At 39.8% G+C, this 22,980-nt stretch overlaps 1 protein-coding gene across 1 annotated transcript in view; it reads right to left on the reverse strand.

The window, feature by feature from the left end:
- The window catches only part of mmrn1 (multimerin 1), a 52,618-nt gene that overhangs the window by 2,971 nt on the left and 26,667 nt on the right, over positions 1–22,980 (reverse strand). Inside the window, exons 2-7 of the mRNA XM_018096300.2 lie at positions 16,174–16,293; positions 14,883–14,989; positions 9,110–9,211; positions 7,689–7,865; positions 3,891–5,822; positions 656–805 (exon numbers count right to left, since the gene is read on the reverse strand). Coding sequence (XP_017951789.2) covers positions 656–805; positions 3,891–5,822; positions 7,689–7,865; positions 9,110–9,211; positions 14,883–14,989; positions 16,174–16,293 — 2,588 coding nt within the window. The remainder of the gene's footprint in view (positions 1–655; positions 806–3,890; positions 5,823–7,688; positions 7,866–9,109; positions 9,212–14,882; positions 14,990–16,173; positions 16,294–22,980) is intronic.

Raw genomic sequence — 22,980 nt, forward strand, 5'->3', positions numbered from 1 at the left:
GTGTAGCTAAATGGATAAAGTTACTATTGCTCCCAGATCCCCTCTTTTTCAAAAAAACTGACCATGTATGTGCGTTGTTTATGTAGAGGGCTGGAGAGGGAAGGAGTGCCTATGACAGTGCCAGATGAAAAAAGGCAGAATGTGCATGAATACTTTGAGAAGGCAAACCCAAAACATGTTCTCTGGGGTGGTAGAGCTCGGTAGCAGCGGTGATCAGTGAATCATTAATCCCTGCTGCCAGTGTCAGACTGTGCCTCCAAGACTGTGTCCACCAGAGAACCTGACATTAAGGGCCCAAAAGGAGAAAGGGCTGATAGAAATTGACTGTGGCCCACTGGGAAATCCCTTATTACTCTGGCAAGGCAGTCCATCCCTGCCTACTGCGAATTTAAGGTTGGTAATAAAGCTTTTGATATTTTTCTATTCTGGAACAGGTCATTTCAATGTGGAAAACAAATAATTAATATGGTAACCATCATTAACTCGCAGTAAAAAAATAAATCAACCACTATGAGGTTCAGTGGAAGATGAACAATAGGCAAAGGCATGAATAAGAGTGCATTATAAGCCAACAGTTCACACAGTTGCAGGAAAGAACCCCTCTTTTCAAGCTACATATTGAGGTCTGTAAATATTTTCTAAAGACAATGCTTACCAGGAGAGTTAGCATTTTCATCCGACATTTTGAGGCTGCAGTTGAAACCCCCAAATGGATGACGACAAGCACACACATATGTTTTTCTGTCATTTATACATGTACCACCATTGTAGCATGGAGAACTACTGCAACTGGAATATTCATCTGCTATATAGAGATACAAATTATATCCAATTATATAAATGAAGCTGCATTCAACAGAAAATCACAATAACTAGTAACATGAGCATTTGGTTAGGTCTTGCATTCACATTAATAAAATCATTTAGTACAATTATTAATAGAAACAAGTTCATATTGTCCTGGGGACATGAATGGGATACTTTAATGCAGTGCTGTCCAACTTCTACGGTGCCGAGGGCCGGAATTTCTCTAGCATACATGGTGGAGGGCCGCTAATGGAAGCCAGTTTTGACCACTCCCCTTTTTGAAACCACACCCACTTCAAACCACACCTATTTTATCACAATGGTGGTAGCACAGCAAAATCCCAAATGATTGGTCCTTACTGTGGGGATATCAACCATCATTCATATGTGAAAGAATTATGTCATATTAAGATATACCCTTAAATTCCATATGCCTCCTCCTCCCCTGTGGATAGCAGAGCAACCCCCAGTACATAATTACACACCTTAGGGACCATTTAATGGCTATTTCCAACTGCTAACAAACTCCCACAACAAATTCCTGCCAGGTTCACCTCCCACAAGCAGCATAGGGCAAGCAGAGTATGGCACACACAGGCAGCACTCTGCCATACTCTACCTGTCCTACCCTGCCTGTGTGTGCCATACTCTGCCTTCCCTATGCTGCCTCTCTGTGCCATACTCTGCCTGCCCTACCCTGCCTGTGTGTGCCATACTCTGCCTGCCCTACCCTTCCTGTGTGTGCCATACCCTCCCTGACCTATGCTGCCTGTGTGTGCCATACTCTATCTGCCATATGCTGATTGTGTGTGCCATACTCTGCCTACAGTACCTATGTCTGAGGTGTGAAGAAGTGAACAATGGGAGTGATTACAGTCTGAGCCTGAGGTGGGAACACTGCAGGGGGTGAACAATGCAGGTATTAAAAAGTGTGAAAAACACAGGGGATTACATTTTTAAACAATACAGAGGGATTACAGCCTGAATCTGAGGTGAGAACCATGCAGGGGGCCAGTTAATCTCAGTACTGATACCATTTAATGCTTACTCAAAGGTAAGCCATCAAAGCAGCCAGACAGGTGGGGGGCCACACAGAGGGGGGCCGCCAGTTGGACAGCACTGCTTTAAGGTATAAAACACACATGTCAGTTTGATTGCCAATATATGAAGAGACAATAGAAAATCATGCTACCTGCTACGGGCTGCTGCCCATTGACAAGAATGGGAACCATGACAGGTCAATGTGCCTGGATGATAAACTAGCGAGAAAGCATTTTTAGCCAAAATAACCTACTCAGGGTGACCCACAGAATTTCTATTCTTATTATGCTATGTCTCATTGTCCTTAAGAGATATCAGAGTTGGCTTTTTGTCAAAACTGAGTATACTTGTTTTGTTAAAAAAAAAATCAATTTATGATTTAATTTTCCTGCTTAATTTTCTTTCCTCTCAGTTTGGAAATCTTTGCTTCTCCTTTATGTTAGGGACATAGGGGATATCTGCCTTGGCCAGGACTGGTCTGAAAAACGCTCTCTTTCTATTGTGTGTAGCTTTTCAGCTCCACCCATTTGTGGGTGAAGCTTCCAACTCTATGGGGCAGATACTGCATTTTAAGGTTTTTTGCACTAAAACAAAAAAAGCTCAAATTAGAACTGAAAATCAGAACTATATTAGAAGTATTAGAAATATGAGAACTTAAATCAAATATTTATTAAGCAGAAATTAATGTGAAACTGTGGCATCTAAAAGCTTGCTAGAAGATAATGGGAGCTGGCAAAGGCTAGGCAAAATTTAAACTGTTTATTCAAGTTCAAATTCTCTTGCATAAGAACTAGGTACGTAGGTTAACACAGCATATCCAGTGTCCAGGAAACAAGTCAGGAAGGCAGCTAATGTTCCAAGGGCAAACCACAATAACCACATAAGATGCAAGAACTCATGGATTGCAGGACTGCCTATCAACAGCAAGCTGGATACACATTTTGTACCACTTGGGGGTAAACTGAGCCAGGTGCATTTTTTTCATACACAGTATGGAGAATAGGACAATGTCAGACTGTTAACAAATCTTTTAAAACTAATCTCCTTGGTTTGTAGCTCTGCTACAGTATATAATATTTTCTTAAAAGCAAGCGAGTTGCAGCTAAAATCTTGAACTTGTGAGAACTGTATAATAGAGCAGTAGAATTCTTAATGAATCAGATGAAAGTGAGTGTAGGACTGGCCAGACCGGGGATGACTTTGAAATAGTTGGCCAGCTTGAATATATTCCAATATATGGACAAACAATCCCTATTTTTCTAAAACAACTGGACTTTTCTGAGTTTTTCTTGAAAATGTTTCACCACTCATCCGAGTGGCTTCTTCAGTTCAAATGACTGGTAGGGAATTCCCCGTTATTTAAACTCTTGATGGTAGTAGAGTCACAGACATCCAATCACAATGGTTCCATTGAACTTGTTCAGTTAGGTGTTGTCAATGTTCCTTTTAAGCTGTGCACTTGTACACACATACACAAATGTTGAGGCCAGTGCACACAGCAAACAGTGGTGTGCACAAAGAAATTTGGGTGAAAATACTCACTTTTGTATTCATTCTCACCTGAGCACACCATTTTTAAAATGTGCATATAGCCAAGAAGGAATTAGAATGAACATTGGTGTAGTTTGTCAGCTAAATCTAATCTAAACCCTGGTGATATTACTTTACTATAGATGGAATTTCAGCTAGTTTATTATTAAAAAGAACACTAAATGGATCATGATGCCCTAACTGCACTCTACATCTCGCACCAGATAAAAAATTTGACTCGAAGTTCAGAGCACAGAGTTCAGACCAGCAGCAGTTCATTGCACTTTGCACCCTGGATTAAAGTCAATAAATGGGGCTTTATTACCACCAAATGGAGCACACCATTTCTTCAACAAAAGTTAATGCAACAGAGAACCAATCAGAAACCTTTTTTTTTGTGATTTTTATATTGTCAAGAAAATTAGTACACAAAGGAAAATGACTGTAGAAAAGAATTTTGATATAGGGTGATTACATTTTTAAAATAATTAAGATCCAAACATCTGTCTTACCTTTATCGTTAATGTCAGAGTTTCTTTGGCTGCGACCCATAGTGGAAGAAGTGGAATTAGCAGTTGGTTTTTTTGGTGGCACTGTCTTTTTTCCAGGTACTACTTTCATCTGCTTCAGGGTCTTATCTACATATGAGGTTACATTTGTGAAAATATTTTCAGCTCTCACATCAATTAAAGACTTTATTAATTCTTCAAAGCCCCTCTGAAGGTTTGTAATGTTGGGTTGAGCTGTTTTAATTAGCTGAAGAATGCTTTCATTTACCTTTTTAATATTTATAAATGCGATCTGGCACAAGTTTTGTGCTTCATACACTGTTTTGTTCAGCGGAGGGAAGCTTGCTGATAGTCTTATTGTTTTAAACTCCAGAGCTTTAATTCTAGAAGAAAGTTCTTGCTGTCCCTTGTCTTTAACAGGAATATCTTCCTTTCTTGACTTTGGTTTAGTGGTTGGATTAGCTAAGATTAAAAGTACTTGGGATTCTACACTCATTAGTCGTGATTGACAGGTTTTAAAATCTGAATCTGAACGTTGTAACTCTTCTTCAACTTTAGTGAGAGTCAGCTGATTTGAGTCTAATGTGGACATAATCTGATTAACCTTTTGAGAAAGATTGAAGAAAGAAGATGATAAACCATTGTCAAGATCATTAGTTGGATTTTCATCCAATTCAAACCCAGGTTTATTGCTCTTTCTGTTAATTAAACTCTTTAGGGTTTCATTTATCTGCATGACCATTGGGATAACAACAAAAAGTTTCTCCAGTTTTTCATTGGTATCATTGTTGAGTTGGGATTCATTTTCTTCGCAAAGCCTTTCAGACTTCAGCATGTAGTTATCTTGAATAGAATCAATGGCATTGTTTATGATATCCATGGTTTTATTAAAGCCATCTTCAGCTTCCAGAAGACATTCATTAATCCTTTTATCAAAACTATGCTCACGACTTTTAGCATCAGCTTCAAGTTTCTCTTGACCTTTAATTAGTTCCTCAACTTTAATACTCATATTCTCCAGATCTGTGGTGAGGTCCTCAAATTCCCTTTTAATATTTTCCACATCACTTTGTCGTTCCCTTTCAATAGGTGTGAGGAACGGAACCCCCTTTTCAATGAGTGGCTGGAGTATTTCCATATCATAACATAAATCGCTTATTTGCTCCTTCATATTGTCTATCTTGTCATCCAATAGAAGGACAACATCAGATACTGTTTTGTTTAAAACAAGCACATTATTTTCTGTATCTTTCATTTGTTTCTGAAAATCTTCTTTACATGATTTAAATCTGTCTGTGCAAGCTCTTTCAATTGAAAGCCTATGAAGCTCCACAGTAATGGAAAGGTTATTGATTTTGCTGTCCTGGGCATTAATATCATTGTACATTTGCAGCATCATTATATTCTGCATCTTCACCCTACCTTGCACAGAAAGCAGGTACTCAGTAATATTATTATCTACAGAAGCATTTACGGCAGAATCCAATTGTTCACCTGGGTAGTTATCGGACAGTAATTGTCCATGGATTTCCTTCATTTTGGACAGAGTGCTATTGAGAGATTCAAAGTAGATACTGCTTCTTGATCTCTCATGTTCTAGTTCTGTTTCTAAAGCATTATACCTTTCTTCCATATCCTTGAAAGATGTGTTACAAGCAGCAGCAATATTTTTCAAGTGTTCCATGTGGTTTTTGAGCTCTAATATATCATCCATTGTTGCCTTATTTTCCTGCTCAAGAGTACAATTATGGCTGGAGGCGATTACTGTGCTGTTCAGAACTTTTACTGTCTCTTTGGTTTTTTCAAGTTCAATAGATATCCCAGACATGCTTTTATAGAGTTGGGCTATACTTTCTTGCGTATCCCTCTGAAATTCAGCAAGCTGATCTTTAACAATCTCCGTAATTAATTCTGTTATAGTTTTTGAATTCAATTCTGAAATGAAAGCAGAACTCATAAATAAATTAAAAAAAAGTCTATATTACATGTAGTCTAATAATTTGTGCTGCTTATGCTTAACTAGCAATTACAAATATGAACAGTAATTTAATATTTATTTAAAGGGTACTTTGAATGGGACTAGAAAGAACTTAAACTATGCACAAGACAGGGCTGTTCTATTGGCTTCCAATTGCAGGCAGAGCATTAAAAAGTAATAATAGTACAAAGTTAATTTGGAAATTACTCATCCCTTGTGCCCACTGCAGGTTGAGTGGTAAAAAGATTTGCATCAGACTGAATTACGCACTGTAGTTGCAATAGCTGTCTACTGAGACTGCTTCAGCTGGGTCAAACAATATGGCAACAGTATAGTTGTTGCAAACAGAAATATAGAGAGACTTTTTGTACAAATATCAGTTATGCCTTTATACAATATTGTCTATTTAATTTCACAGAAAAGAAATATTGTGTTATCAGTTATAAGTGGTAGTAACAAAAACTGTACTTTGTTCAAGCAGTCAATATTATGTTGGGGTCTGTATACAGCAAACCCTGCAACCTAGTAGGGGCCCAGGGTACCCCCTCTCCTGCCTTCACATGTGCCTTCCTGCTGCAGAATTCTCCCTCTAGACTGCCCAAATCCCATTTAGTGTATGAGAGCATGGAGTATAGAGTGAACTTTTTTGCTCGGTACAGTTTCGCAACGCAACTTTATGAGTTGCCAGCTCTAAAACTTTACTATGTGCTCTGTTTTATAGGAAAAATGTGCTGTAAAAAAACCTGCAAATGTCAATATTATCTACCCCTTTCCTTCTACATCAACCAATGATATCAGAACCCTCCACAGCCCTCTGAGAAACTGCCAGGGATGCCATGTTTAGAAGAAATTGGTAATATGGGAGCCTATTTGTTTTATAAAGAAGTGGAAAGCATAGTGGAAAGGCACTTCTCTAACATTTTAGGGCAATGCATGTTCTATTCAAAAACAACAAAAATTTGCAAAACACATTGAAGTCAGTTGGGCGTTTTCCACGGCTACCACACATCTTTTTTTTTGCAGCCATTGGAATCTATGGGTGTTTTTTGCAGTGAAACCTGCCGAAAAGTTTTACTCATTACTAGTAAAAATGCCCTAGCTGCAATGTAATTTTACCCTCCCATTGACTCTGATGCATTTCAGCAGTATTGCAAAATTTTCAGCAGTTTTGTAAACATTTTTGCTTAGTAAAATGCCACAAGTTCACTTATTACTGGTCCTCTTTACAAGGTGAGGGGGGTCCTGGAAACGTTTTTGCATGGGTGCCTCGGTGAGTCACAGTAATTAGACACTTATTCCAATGCAAATTTTCATTGCACATGCACATTGCAACAGTGCATTCTGTTTGAATATAGATTTTTTTTTGTCTGCCATGTAATTTTTCCAGTAACAAGTTTTATAACCTACGCTGAGGACTTGCCTAGCAGCAGATGGGTCACTAGATACCTTTGTGGGTTTGCACAATATTAATATACAAAAATGAAAAATTGTTCACCCAGAGGGAAAATAGTTTACCTTGCATATATTTTGCCATTATTCCCCCAACACTATGGTATGTCAATCACTGAATATACATTACATCGATTATTGGCTGTTTTTTAATTCCACGCCATGACTAGTAAAATGTTCAGCAAATGTGTGTAAAACATATTGCTATCGCATGCAAGTCATTTTCCCTAAAGCTGCTGCTGCTGTGTTATCTATGCTTTTTCCTAACCAACTAGAAGTCTGATAGTGACATAACTAAAACAGGACATTGGATAAATGTAGACTTGAAATAATGAAATCGCAGATAGACGCTTCTGTTTATTGGGCATTTTTACCTTTGAGGAATGACTGGATGCCTTTTCCTTTATAATCTTCATTGATTTTTTCCTCTAGAGAGTACAGAGCACTGTGCACATTACTCATGTTTGTGGATATGTTCTCTACTTGTATCTTCAGTACATTCAGCTTCTTTTCTTGGCTGTAGATCTGATCACTCAGCTTTTGGTGCACAGCTTTATTTTGAGAACAAAATAAAAAGGGCATTAGATGAAAACATTTATATGTGCTATGTTATTAAGTAATGAACACAGCCATTGCTAAAATGTTCAATTTCCTATAGTGTATACAAGCAATCCTGATTTTACTGCCTCGATAACTTGCTAATAGAGCCACCCCAGTGAATTTGCCAAGCTACAGGACTAATTTCCTCAAAGTTTCCCCAGTGCTGTAACCCATAGTTACCAATCAGTGCTTTACTTTCATTATTCTACATGCAGTAGATATGTATTGTAGTGATCTGGCTGTAAGAAAAATTGGACACAACTGTTATAATGCATCTTTTTATGCATTGAGTACAATTTAGTCCTGATTTACACAGCTGTTTGCTTTCTTTTAGTGTTACACTGAGAAGGCAGTGAGAAAAAGAGAAATTACTTAACCACAGCAGTCAAGGAATGTCTTCCACCAAGGAGTGTTGTACCCTCTATAACCATCAGTACAGTACAAAGCACAATATTTTTGCATGTTAGACTTTGCTCCTATTAAATATCCATCCTGTGCCTAAATCTGCAACTCACTAAATGGAGTGCAAATGGTGGTGTCAATTTTCTGTATGCATTGCTGGCAAGGAAGAAATGGACAGGATATAGGTGACCCCTCTCCACCTTGTATGTCAATCAGACATGAACTAGGGAGTCCTAGTGGGTGCAAGGTGCAGGACAGCCCTGTTGTCACCAGCTGAGTACCAGGCTAACTCCCCACATGCTCTGCTCTTGCCAGACTTGTAATCCAGTGCAAGGTACAGAGTGTAGCCATTGCCCTAAACAGAAGTGCTCTGTACTTTATGGATTGTGCTAGCAGGAAAGTGTCTGTTAGTCTTAGTCACATCTTAGTCACATGTTGGCACAGGTATGTATCATCAACAGGGCATTTCCCTTTCAAGAGAGGGGGCTGTGTGTGGGACAGACATTGTGATTGGCATGGTTCTCTTCCAGAGATTTAAATAGCCCATGTATTATTACCTTTTTGAGATTTGGCACATGCAGTGTTTATATCCTCTACATGTTGCAGTGATCAGAAAGCTGCTAGCTGATCTCTGCCTATTTTTATATTTAAAATGAAGCACTTTGTAAAATATACAATCCACAATTAATGTGGGAAAACATTCATAGGTGCTTTCGGTACTGCTTGTATTGGTTGAGCAGTGTTCTTAACAAGTCTTTAAAAAATCTAGGTATTATTTCACTGAATTACTTACCTATGTCATCAGTTGGTAATCCTTTGTCTTGAATATCTATTGAGTTTCCTGCAAGACTACTTTCTGCTTGGCTGCGATGTATTTGCGTTCGGACCTGTTGGGCTACAGAAAAAAGATACATATTTGTTCCTGATTCGGGTTCTGTGTCCTTGCATAAGAGTATATGAGTACATATGAGTATGTATAAACAGAACTGAAAAGGCACATAAGTTAGGTGCTGGTCAATGCATTTTGCACCATTGCAGCCCACATTACGGTATATGACTATGTTTGGCGCAGCTGAGGGTTGGAAAGTACATTCAATTCACATGTGGTTAATGCTGCTGGGTAGGAAGTACAAAGTGAAAGTAATAGGTTGCACAAAAAACATTAACCCCCATATGTAATAAAGGCAATAGGTTTGCCCAGGTGCAGTAACTCATAGCAACCAATAAAATGTTTGATTTTAAACAGGTGAGGAGCAACTAAAAAAGTGTTGTAAGGCTAATGTCAGACCTGGTATTTGGCGTATATTTTTGGCAAGCCAAAAATTGCTTGTCGAAAATAGTGCCATGCGCCTCCTACCTGTGCCTGCACCTGAATGAATGAAATACGCACAGGTGCAGGCACATGTAGCCGTTATCCGCCAAAAAAGCAAGACTTCATATCTTCATCGGATATCAGCTACATGTGTCTGCACCTGAGCGTATCTCATTCATTCGGGTGCAGGCACAGGTAGGAGGCGTATGGCGCTATTTCCGGCAATCGATTTTCCGCTTGCCGAAAATATATGCCAAACGCCAGGTCTGACAATAGCCCTATTCAAGTGAAATCAGTAGCTAAAGAGATACACAAAGCAAAATAGAGAATGGTAAAGGTAAGAAGGCATAAAACATAACATGGAAGGTGTTTTTAATATTCACACAGCAATACTTTGTAAGTAAAGACAGCAGTTTAGACATATTAGGCTCAGTTGGCTGCATGCAAAAATGGGTGCAGTGTTTGCGGATATTGACACTATTCATTAAAGGAAAACTATACCCCCAAATAATGTAGGGCTCTATAAAAATATATTGCGTAATCAATATTACATATTCTGCTTTATCTAAATAAACCATTTTCATAAAAATATACTTTTTTAGTAGTATGTGTTATTGGGTACTCCTAAATAGAAAACTGCCATTTTAAGAATTAAGGGAGCACACAGCTCATCACTAAGGGGCACATTTACTAACCCACGAACGGGCCGAATGCGTCCGATTGCGTTTTTTTCGGCGACTTTACGACTTTTCGGAAATTATCGCGACTTTTTCGTTACCAATACGATTTGTGCGAAAAAACGCGAGTTTTCGTAGCCATTTCGAAAGTTGCGCAAAATCTTGCGATTTTTCGTAGCGTTAAAACTTGCGCGAAAAGTCACAATTTTTTCGTAGTGTTAAAACTTGCGCGAAACATCGCGCCTTTTAAGTTTTAACGCTATGAAAAAGGCGCGACTTTTCGCGCAAGTTTTACCGCTACGAAAAAATCGCAAGATTTTGCGCAACTTTTGGAATGGCTACGAAAAACTCGCGTTTTTTTGCGCAAATTGTATTGGTAACGAAAAAGTCGCGATAATTTCCGAAAAGTCGTAAAGTCGCCGAAAAAATCGCAAAAAATACGAAAAAGTCGCAAAATGTTCGTTTTCCAATCGGAGTTTTTCCAATTCGGTTGGAATTCGTGTCTTAGTAAATCAGCCCCTAAATGGTGGATCAAGGGAAAAGATGTAAAAGGGCAATATTTACTGATATACAGTATATATTCAACTTTGGTGAGATTCTTTAATAGTTCACTTACTAGCATTTAAAGCAAAAGCATATAGACCCTTCAATTCACTGCCAGTGAATTGTGTGCAAGTGCACCTACTGACACAGGGCAACCCCAGAGCTACCATTACCCTAAGGGGGCAGTAATATAATGGTTCTCATTACAGGCTGTATCAATAGTTTTGCTTCTAAAGAGTCATGGACAGACATCATTTTGACAGGGATAAATTACATAGTATCTAAAAATGTTTAGTTCATATAATTCTTTAAAACATGTTTGCATTTTGAAACATTGGGCACTATTGTGTCAGACGCAGCTTCCTGTGAACTGGTAATTATGCTGAAATTGTATGGAAACGCTATATTCTGGGCAAATTGTGTCCAAAATTGCACTTTGCACACTGCACTTGTGTCATAAATGAGCTCTATTGTGTTAATGAACACTATATTATGAGCACATATGATTTAATACAAAACAATTTATACTATATTTGGTTAACACGATGATCCAGTTTTACACTAGAAGGACCTCTGGTGGTCACATTGAAGAAAAATAAAGAAACCTAAAAAATAATTTATTCTTAGGACAAAGAGATTTCTGGTTCTCCATGGATGGCTCTTTTTTGTTTTATTAATAGAGACTATATAGTAACTGATTCTAAATTGTCAAGTGAAAAATTCAATTACAAATCACATTTACGTATAGGACAGATTCGTATGTTTCATTATCCTGGATTTAACAGGGAAGCCATCTCGGTTCTTTTAAATTTTAATCAGGCATCCTATCTCTAATGATTAAATGCGCTAGCAAGCTGGCTAATAGTATTTCTAGCTCTCATTCATTTATTTATACAGACTCTGTGCTGATACCATATGTTATATTTCAAGGGCAATCTGACTTTCCCAGCAAACAGAAGCAGTAGCCGGTCCAAAAGTGTCAGTATTACCAGGTGTTCACTCTTACTTTAACATCTCACATATCATTAAGGAGGCAATCACTTGCTTTGCTATAATTTAATCATCATTTCTGAAAAATTAGTTCTGGAAACATAATATTGAATTCTTTTCATGAATATTAATAATTAAGTCTAAATTACTGTGCTATTCTCTATTAAAACGAGATGTGATATATCACTATTACTGGAAAATGAACTTTAATGAACTTCTTTATTGAATTTATGGGGCATGTTGGGTATTTTACTTATACTGAAATGAAAAACATTATACATTTAAATACTTTTTTATACAAACAAGCACACATTTATGTGGGAATATAAATTATTTGTTTAATAAATGGTCCAACAATAAATAAGGTGCTTCAAGGCCAAAATAAGCCAAAAAATAATTTATATGAATAAAATGTTACGTTATGAATTAGTCTATTTTGTTTAGGATAATTATTATTAGTGTTATTTGTTAAAGTGTGACAGATACATATAAAAGTTTATGCTGCATGGCAAATACATGATTACAGGAGCAGACTGCTATTAAAAACACAGGCTTGTAATCTAATTAGACATAAAGCAAACGTATGTGGAGAACCTTTTGCGGTGCTTATTTACAGATGTTCTACTTAAAATGTCTAACATGTTTGTAAATGAACAAGCTCTCATGGTGCATTCTGACAAATATTGACAGGGTATAAAACAACTGATATCCAACATGCTAACGGTAATTTAATAAATGGTATGAAGTTTGCTACGGATCTAGCTGTATCAGCTGGAGGCATTTATTGGTCACCTGAAAGTTACACCTGATGTACTATAAATTACTAGAACTAAGCACACATTTGTCATTTTATTAAATTTTCTCAAAAGTCTGCAGTGGGTAGTAAAAGCTTTGTCCCTTTCCTCTAATCTTATGGGGAAATGTAATATATGTCAGTAATGGAAAAAAATGGTAGCAGTGGGACAAATTTTGCATTGCAGAAAAATACCATTTGCGAACCCTCTGCATGTTTTTAGTTTGCGTAACTGCACAGTGTATGTAATAAAACTTCTTAACCTAGTTTTGTATTTAGATTTATGCCATCTTCAAGCAGGTATTGTACATTCACAATGTAATTAATGTTTAGTGAACAGCATAACACTGCAAGCAGCGCTAAACATTCACAAAATCATCATTTTACACGCCGCTTGTGATTTTTATTGCAATCACCCCCTTTGCACCCTGCTCTGCGGTTTCTAAGAATAGGCTGATGCCACACATGGCGTAGGGCTGATTTTTTCGGCAAGCGGAAAAACGCTTACTGAAAATTCAGCCCTACGCCTGCTACTTGTGCCTGCACCCGAATGAATGGAATACGCTTGGGTGCAGGCACATGTAGCCGATATACGCATGAAAACGCGAGACTTTGCATTCTCACGCGTTTTCATGCGTATATCGGCTACATGTGCCCGAGCGTATCTCATTCATTCAGGTGCAGGCACAAGTAGCAGGCGTAGGGCTGAATTTTCGGCAAGCGTTTTTCCGCTTGCCGAAAAAATCAGCCCTACGCCATGTGTGGCATCAGCCATAGGGCACAAGGAGCTGCAGCTGTATTTTGCAGTGTTTAATTGGCAAGGAGTAGTCATTGGATGGTACGTGGCGTCCCTTTGGATGTCCCTATCTTGTGCATCAGTCAGACAAACAAACTATTGAACATCAGAGGAAAAAATAAGAAGTAAATCTTATGGGGGAAAAGCCCTGAACTTACTTCATATATAAGGCAGGTGTTCCCTAGGGCCAAAGTTCAGATCAGCCTGATTTGGTCCAGCATATGGGTGGCCAAATGGAGCCCAGATCTTCCTTTTTATGACCATCTTTACTTGATACATTTCTCCGCAGTCTGCATACTACAGCCCTTAGCAATTAATATAAGTGTTAACTGACTGATCCAGGGAGCACAAGAGTGCACCTCCTTAGTACTCACTTAACAAGCACTTGCACCGTGGCAGGCAGGGCACAGGCCAGCCCTGTCTTTACCGCCTTCTGCCACTCCTTCACATTGCAGCCTTTTTTTTGCACTTTGCACACTGTGTTCTGTTTCATAAATAACCCCTATAATGTTTATATAGAGGTGAATGGATACTCATTCATTAAAAGTGTCTATATCTGTCTTTCTGCCTGTATATCTACTGTATCTATATCTATAAACCTTTTTTTTTATTAATAAAGACATTTTTTAATAGGAATTATTAAGAAAATCAATTTAAGGAATACAAAAATTAAATTGAATGTTTTTGTAATGTTAAAGTAATTTAAAATCATGGGCATTTAATATCAGTATATCTGACCTTGTATGCCCGATACTTTAGTGCTTCACAATAAGACCACAGGCCTGACAAAAGAACATTATATAGTGGATAATACCCCTCCTACTGTTACTTATAAGGAAATTAGAAGTCACTGAGGAGTTACATGACGATATAAATGCTTAAGGGCCAAAGCATTGAAGGCAGGATTGCTGTGAATAAATTATATGCTATCTTTAGGTTTTAAAACAGCACTGCATTCCTATAGAAATGTTTGCATTGCATCTGCCATCTGGTGGTCATTATGAGTATTGTACTGTAAAGGTTTTCATTTGAACGTACAGTAGCTCAATACAATTGTGAATGAATAAAGGACATCGTTGTGCTGGTTAATGTTCCAGCACACAATTCTGAACAGTGTTTATGTAAACATCACCTGGCAAAAACATATTTTGGGTGAAAACAGTGACTGTTGGATTTGATGTTGCATGTCATTACAAAATTGTTTCCCATTTCCAGGCTGCTGGTTAATTTGTATATACAGGGGCGTACTCATACTTACACACGCACAGTACACTTACATGTACTTACACATACACACAATTACACAGGAATATATTTTTCCTATATCTTTTGACAGAATTAGGGAAAAAGACCCATGCACAAACTGTGTAAAAAGAATTATCTGCTGTCTTTCATACAGTTACAAGATTGAAGTTAAAAGACTGCTTTCTGTAAATCAGTAAAAGAGACACAGACCTGTGAGCTGACACTGTTCCCCTCTGTAGCCAGGGCAGCATTTCCACTCCAAAGATGTAACTATTTTGTGACTCATTCTGTAGATTGGCTGTGAGATTAAACGATTCCTATAGGCAAGGAGAATTAAACTGTAACTATGCACCAACTACAAGTATGGGATCCCTTATCTGGAAACCCATTATCCAGAATTACAGGAAGGCTATTTCCCATAGAGTTCTTTTTAAGCATGTTTAATTTTGTTTTGCAGAGTTAAGAAAAGGTGATCCATATTGCAGTATGATCCCTTATCCAGGAAACCCAAAGTCCCAAGCATTCCAGATTATAGATCCTAGACCACTATAGTTTATAAGTAAGCTTTATTAAGGCATGGGTTCCATTTCTCTTTTTACTATACAGAATATTATGTAAAAAAGTGTCCAATTTATTACATTTAGCGGACCGTGTCATACAGCAAAGTCTATGGAGCCTTCAAGCAGACTAAGGGCCATTAAAAATTCTTTGGAGGGCCACATCCAGCCTGCTACCCAAAGTTGGGCAGTCCTGATGTGAAAGAAAAAGGCCCCCTAGGCCCTCCCTATTTCACCTTACTCTTACTATTATGCAGATTTTCTTTTGCATAAATCTGTAATATTTTAATATTAATACGAATAACCATTTTTTCTAGGTGCAACTGCTAAATGCACGGGGCTCTTGAAATGAAAATATTACTCCACAATAACATGTGAACATGTAATACGGTAAAATCTACAATATTTTGTCTTCAAGCAGGTGTAAAAGTAAGGGTGTGAAGTGTTTTTAGCTTTCTTTGTTAAAGTGAAAAATGCACAGTATACTGTAACTGCAGGTTTTCAGTTCATTATTTAAAGCAGTATTAGGCTGCAAAGGGTACCCTTTCCGAAGCTGATCAAAAGAAATGCAACATTGAATTCTAATTTACTTGTACATGCTGTGTATTCTACTAGAGAGAATGATCTGTCAGATCATAACATGTTCATTAATCTATATGTAAAACATTTAAAAACTGAGGCACTTGTTAAGTGGTTTCCTTCCCTCCTTATTAATGGTCCGTAGAATTTCCTTTTCAGCACAATAATTACATATTTTTCTTTCCTGGGTCTTCCCAGAACTCGGATGCAGATGTCATCTGTCAACCCACAGCGTGTTTCTTAACACTTGAGTGTTTCTACACTAAGCCTAACCATTCACAGTCAAGCAATTTACATTAGTTACAGATATACTATAGAATAGCATAGTGAATAGGGATGATGGTCATTGTCATTAGAATACACACCTTCCTGAGCAAGATCCAGTGTTCCATGAGCATGGTCCTGTATCAGAAGCCACGTACGTTTCCATGGTATCTATTACTGCAGTTGGCAGGAGCCTTGTATGGACATATGCGCACCAATTTCTGTAATACAGATTCAAGCATTACCATTACTGAAAGTTATATCCTATAGGGGTGTCATAGGGAGGTAGACAGATGTATGACTACAAGCTGCAAATGTAGCACCCAATGCACATTACATTATGTTATAGTTAGATCCCCCGTCCTGCCTAGTTATGGATGGCACCACCCAAATAAGTACCATCGTGAAGTATCTTTTTGGGATTTGAACAGCTGGGGGGTATAGGCTGGACAGCTATGTTACATATATATATAAAAGATCAAAAAAGAGCACTACCCTTAACTGTAGGGCCAAATGTCCCAGGTGCAGGTAAAGAAAATTAAAAAGAGAAAAAGTACCGCACTGACAGGAATTTTTCAAAAATAAAAGTGTTCACAAATTTCCAACATTTTAAGCAAAAGCTCTGTTTGAGAAGTGCTGTACTTTTTATATACAGGCATGGGACAGGTTATCCAGAATGTTTGAGATCCAAGGTTTTCCGGATAAGGGATCTTTCCATAATTATATCTCCGTAACTAAAGTCTAAAAAACATTTCAATATTGAACAAACCCAATAGGCTTGTTTTGCCTCCAATAAGGATTTATTACATCTTAGTTGGGATCAAGTACAAGGTACTGTTTTATTATTACAGAGAAAAGGGAAATTATTTTTAAAAACTAGAATTATTTGCTTATAATGGAGTCTATGGAAGATGGCCTTTCTGTAATTTGGAACATTCTGGATAACAGGTTTCCGAATAGGGATCCCATACTTCTGTATGTTAAACCTAACCTTTGCCCCTCCAGACCTAGTTGGCAACTTATCACTGTATGAGCTGCTTGGGACTTCCTGCCAGACCAATATAAGTCGGTATTAAAAATCCATCAGGCAAAGCCTGTATAAGCCCACTCCTGCAGTCTGACCAATCATTGACTCTAAGGCTAACAACTAAATCTGCCGGATGTAAGCCAGTGTGCAGGTGGGGAGATTGGTGCAGAGATTTGCTCATTTGGCAACCAAGTAAAATGAAAGATGTCCACAAGAAAGGCCACTTAAGTATGATGCAAAACAGTAGGTTGTATTATATAATGCATGTTACTTTCATGAAATTTAATAACAAGCAGAATTGTAGTTGCTCTGTGACCTGTAATGAACTGAAAATCAGTTCTGGTTAAGAGTATGTAGAAAACTGAATCCTATCTTTATAGGTTACTTTCATGTGAGAGATATATAAAAGGAACGTACCTCAAGGTATTATAAAATGACTCTCATTAAGACTACTAAATTATTTATTCATAAAGTGCCATAGTAAAATATGCTAGGGTAATCTGTTACTTTGTTTTATCAATTATTGACAAACATAATGACATTACTGGAATAAGCAATAAGCGCAGTTGGGATGCTGTGTTCCACCTGCATTTGGAGCTTACATACACCTGTGTGAGGTGTATGGGCGCATTAGGAGGAATAGGATGCCTTTGTATCTGTGCTTACCTGTGGTGGAACGCAGGAGAATGCAACGCAGGGAAGCGCCAAAGCAAATGCTCATGAGTATGAGACCTTACTATGTCTACTATGTCACTATGACAATGATGGCGAGGGCTTTAGATGGCCACCATTATGTTAACTTAAACAAATCATTAAAGGAAAAGTAACACTAAAATTTTTTAAGTAAAAAAATCTATTCTACCCTGCTCCAATAATTGCCCTATCCTTCCCAGCGTTTATTATTTTAAATGCTTTATTAGAAAATTCCTTGTAAAAACGTTGCATCTGGTCATTTCAAATACGGCGATACGGCAATCCAGAAGATGCACAATCCACTATGCGACGATCGGCATCTCCTTCTAGCCCGATTCCTTCCTATACAGGAGGAAGGCATCTTCTGGATCACCGTATCGCTGTATTTGAAATGACTGGATGCAACGTTTTTACAAGGAATTTTCTAATAAAGCATTTAAAATAATAAACACTGGGAAGGATAGGGCAATTAATGTAGCTTAGTTTAGAGCAATTACAAGCTAATGTAAGAATTGGAGACCATAATTCGGAGCTCTCTGGATAAATGGTTTTTGAATATTGGATCCTGTACATGTTCATGGAAATTGCTGAGCTGTATTGATTGCAACTAGAACTGCCCTTCTATCTGGATTTTCTATGAGCATCCCAAATTTTCAAATGATCTATTAACCTTACTATTTTAGTCCTACTTTGCATCAAAAACCTTATAAGGTGAACTACATCCAATAAGTTATGGAAGCAGAGGCGGGCCAAATCGGCCAGGCGTCTTAGGCCACCTCACCCCCAGCGCTGCCCCCAACATCCCCCGCGTGTGCACACAAGCACACACACGCAGGGACGCCGGTAGTGGAGGGAGCGCTGCACGCAATGCACGCACATGCAAGGATGGCGGTAGTGGACATACCTCCCAACATTTGAAAAATGAAAAGAGGGGCAAAATTTTTTGACCACGCCCACTTTGTGGCCATGCCCCAATTGCCACACCCCATTTTTAAAATAGTTAAAATAGTGCCCACGATGGCCCAATAGACAGCACCCCCATAGACAGTGCCCCCCATAGACAGTGCCCCCCATACACAGTAGCCCTCCTTACACAGTGCCCCCCCATACACAGTAGCCCTCCATACACAGTAGCCCTCCATACACAGTGCCTCCCCATACACAGTGTCCCCCCATACACAGTAGCCCTCCATACACAGTGCCTCCCCATACACAGTAGCCCTCCATACACAGTGCCCCCCATACACAGTAGCCCTCCTTACACAGTGCCCCCCCATACACAGTAGCCCTCCTTACACAGTGCCCCCCCATACAAAGTAGCCCTCCATACACAGTAGCCCTCCATACACAGTGCCTCCCCATACACAGTAGCCCTCCTTACACAGTGTCCCCCCATACACAGTAGCCCTCTTTACACAGAGCCCCCCATACACAGAGCCCCCCCATACACAGAGGCCCCCCATACACAGAGGCCCCCCATACACAGAGGCCCCCCATACACAGAGCCCCCCCATACACAGTGCCCCCCATACACAGTAGCCCTCCTTACACAGAGCCCCCCCATACACAGTGCCCCCCCATACACAGTAGCCCTCCTTACACAGTGCCCCCCCATACACAGTAGCCCTCCTTACACAGTGTCCCCCCATACAATGCCCCCCATACACAGAGCCCCCCAATTGCCCCCATAGTGAGTACCTCCAATAGAAAATGCCCCCATACATAGCGGCCCCCATAGACTTCTTGCGGCTCCTGCTCCTTATTCGGCTCCTCGTACGGCGGCGACAGGACCTTTTATAAGGTTGCGCCCGTGCGTACGTGTGACGTCACACGTACGCACAGGCGCAACCTTATAAAAGGACCTGTCGCCGCCGTACGTGGAGCCGAATAAGGAGCAGGAGCCCAAGAAGAGACGGGGCCGGAGCGCAGGGGCGGGCCAAGCCAACCGGGCGCCCTAGGCAACCCGGTCGGCCAACTCGCCCCTGCACCTTCCTCATTCGAATCGCAATGCAAAGCCCGCGTTGCGATTCGATGGATCATTGCTCCCACCGCGAAAGGACAAGAGGTGGGGGCAATGACTTAAGTGAGCGGACTTGGGGGTAGGCAGGAGAGGCTGCCTGGCGCCCCCCAATCGTTGCGCCCTAGGCAGCTGCCTCTTCTGCCTACCCCTAGTTCCGGCCCTGCCGGAGCGCTCCGCTGCAGCCAGCGCACCCCGCTGGCCTGGATAGTTTAATGAATGTTCTGCATTTCCGTAATGCGGGACATTCATTGAACAATCCGGGACAGCGGGCCGTGCTGTAAAAACCGGGACTGTCCCGCGAAAAGCGGGACAGTTAGGGGGTATGGTAGTGCAGTGTTTTTCAACCTTTTTTGGGCAAAGGCACACTTGTTTCATGAAAAAAATCACGAGGCACACCACCATTAGAAAATGTTAAAAAATTTAACTCTGTGCCCAGCAGCAGTGCCCCCCTAGTACATTGGTGCCCAGCAGCAGTGCCCCCTAGTACATTGGTGCCAAGAGCAGTGCCCCCCTAGTACATTGGTGCCCAGCAGCAGTGCCCCCCTAGTACATTGGTGCCCAGCAGCAGTGCCCCCTAGTACATTGGTGCCAAGAGCAGTGCCCCCCTAGTACATTGGTGCCCAGCAGCAGTGCCCCCCTAGTACATTGGTGCCCAGCAGCAGTGCCCCCTAGTACATTGGTGCCAAGAGCAGTGCCCCCCTAGTACATTGGTGCCCAGCAGCAGTGCCCCCCTAGTACATTGGTGCCAAGAGCAGTGCCCCCCTAGTACATTGGTGCCCTGCCTACGGCACACCAGGCAACATCTCGCGGCACACTAGTGTGCCGCGGAACAGTGGTTGAAAAACGCTGTGGTAGTGGATGGAGTGCAGATGCTTTGCAGGGAGGGAGTTTCAGGAAATGAAGAGTCGGGGAAAGAGATCCCGGACTAGGAGTGGCAACAGAGGTACCTGCCAAGCACCCCTTCACTGTTGCGCCCTAGGCAAGTGCCTCTTCTGCCTACCCCTAGTTTTGCCCCTGTCTGGAAGCACAGTTAGAATCAGGGATTTGCTTCATAGGCATTTGAGGGCACATTTCTAGGACTACAGTTTCAGGGAAGGTGGCCTCTAGGTGTCAGTGTTGTCTAAGTAACCGCTGAAACTAAGAGATGTGGATTTTTTTCTCAGGTTTGTAAAGTTGGTACCTGGGTTTTTCACCTTTTCCCACTGGGACTGGGGCCAGACTGGAGTAAGGCAATCAGGAATCTCCTTCTACCTCACTCTCTATCAAGGTTGGGTGGCCCACCTGATTTAATTCAGTGGCATCTGTCTGTCTTGAGATCTAATCAGGATAAAAGAGATAGAGCTCAGCTAATGCACTGACTTATAGAGGCTTTCAGGTGGTTTTAATGCCACCTGCTGGCTGGCCTGCACATGGCTTCAACTATTCACATTAATGAAATAAATTCCTTTGGCAATTTAACAGAGGACTCAGAGAAGTGTTATTATAAGTGTTCATGGTTGTATTTAAATAGACCTTTCTGTGAAGCTTACTTAATTTCAACCTTTCCTTCTTGTTGCAGCTGTTATGTAATTTACATGCACTGATTCCAGTGTCAGCAAATGGGATGACATTTTGAGGAGATTTGTTGTTCATGATAGTGCACTTTTACCGCAGGGGGCAAATCTCCCCTTGTGCCATTGCCTTTAGACTTCCTATCTATCATCTATAACTTTGTCACACAGATTAGGACATGGCAGTTCCCATTCAGGGCAGTATGTATAATGCTGGCAAACCAAAACTGCACAGCAGTCTCAGTATATTAGATTAGACAATAGCAAGATGACTGGCATTGTTGGTAAAGTACGATTACCAGATCACTTGAAAAACTAAGGACACTAGTTGTAATGCAACTAGAAGAGCTGCACTGAATATACTGTTATTGTACAGCATAATTTGAGACATATTTGGAGAATTTTAAATCCAATTTATCTTTTTACAAGTATTAAAAAAAAGAGCATGAAGGCAATGGAGAAGAATAAAATACAGCATCTTGATAACTCTGATATACTCATATTTCGTAAAGTTTGCAGGTGATGAAATTATTTGACTTAAATCAGCCTTTCTGCAGCTGTTTCCTTATTGACACCAATGTCTTTTTATGTTCCGAAAAGCAGAAGGACGTTTTGAAGTTTTTGTTTCTAATTGAATTGAGCCCAACGTCTCATGCTTAATTTAGAGGAGATATATCCATACAACTCCCAGTAGACTGCATTTGTATATGATAGGAAGCATCACTCAAACACTTAAGGCTCCAAAATTATGGGGCTGGACCCTAGAGAGGAGGTCAAAGCAGTGTATTGGGGGTGACTAGAAAAGAGATTTGAGGTAATTACTTAATTGGTGTCCGTGGTAAAATATTTACTCTTTTTATATATCACATTTTCACATAATGGCTTTGCTTTGAATGAAGGGAAAATTGCCAAAACGTGCAAGAAAATGTTTATTACAACACTCCATGGTGCTCCCCTGATAGCTTGTTCTGTAATATTCCTTGGCACAGGAAAAAACTGTTCACTTAAATTCATTTATCATTTTGTGACTTTTCCTAGCCCCATGAGAAGCTTGTAATTCCTCTAATTCTGGAATGTCCTCTTTTATTAATTATTTACTGCAGACATTTTGCATCTTAATTGTCTTCTACTTATTAGTATTTGCTTATTTCAGTTAATGCAGCTAGGAAATTGTTTGGTTTGACTGAGGCATCCTAGATGCAATATAGGATAATGTTTGAAGGCTACATGCATTTAAAAGAGAAACTACAGACTGAAATAAAATAATTTTAGATGCAGATGTGGTCCCGCTTGGACATATGAAGGAAGACTATACCCCCAGATTGAATACTTAACCAACAGATAGTTTATATTATGTTAAGTGACCTACAGTATTAGAATCTCTATAAACTGGAATAAATCTCAGTAAATATTGCCCTTTTACATCCTTTCCCTTGATCCACCATTTAGTGATGGGCTGTGTGCTCCCTCAGGAAACACATGACCAGAAATAATGCAGCTCTAACTGTAACAGGAAAGTGTGTGGAAGCAAAATAGAGAACTCTGTCCATTGGCTGATGTGGCCTAGCATGTATGTGTGCCTTGGCTTGTTTGTGTGCATTGTGAATCCTATGATCCC

Source organism: Xenopus tropicalis, chromosome 1 (assembly GCF_000004195.4).
Source record: "Xenopus tropicalis strain Nigerian chromosome 1, UCB_Xtro_10.0, whole genome shotgun sequence".
Lineage (NCBI taxonomy): Eukaryota > Metazoa > Chordata > Amphibia > Anura > Pipidae > Xenopus > Xenopus tropicalis.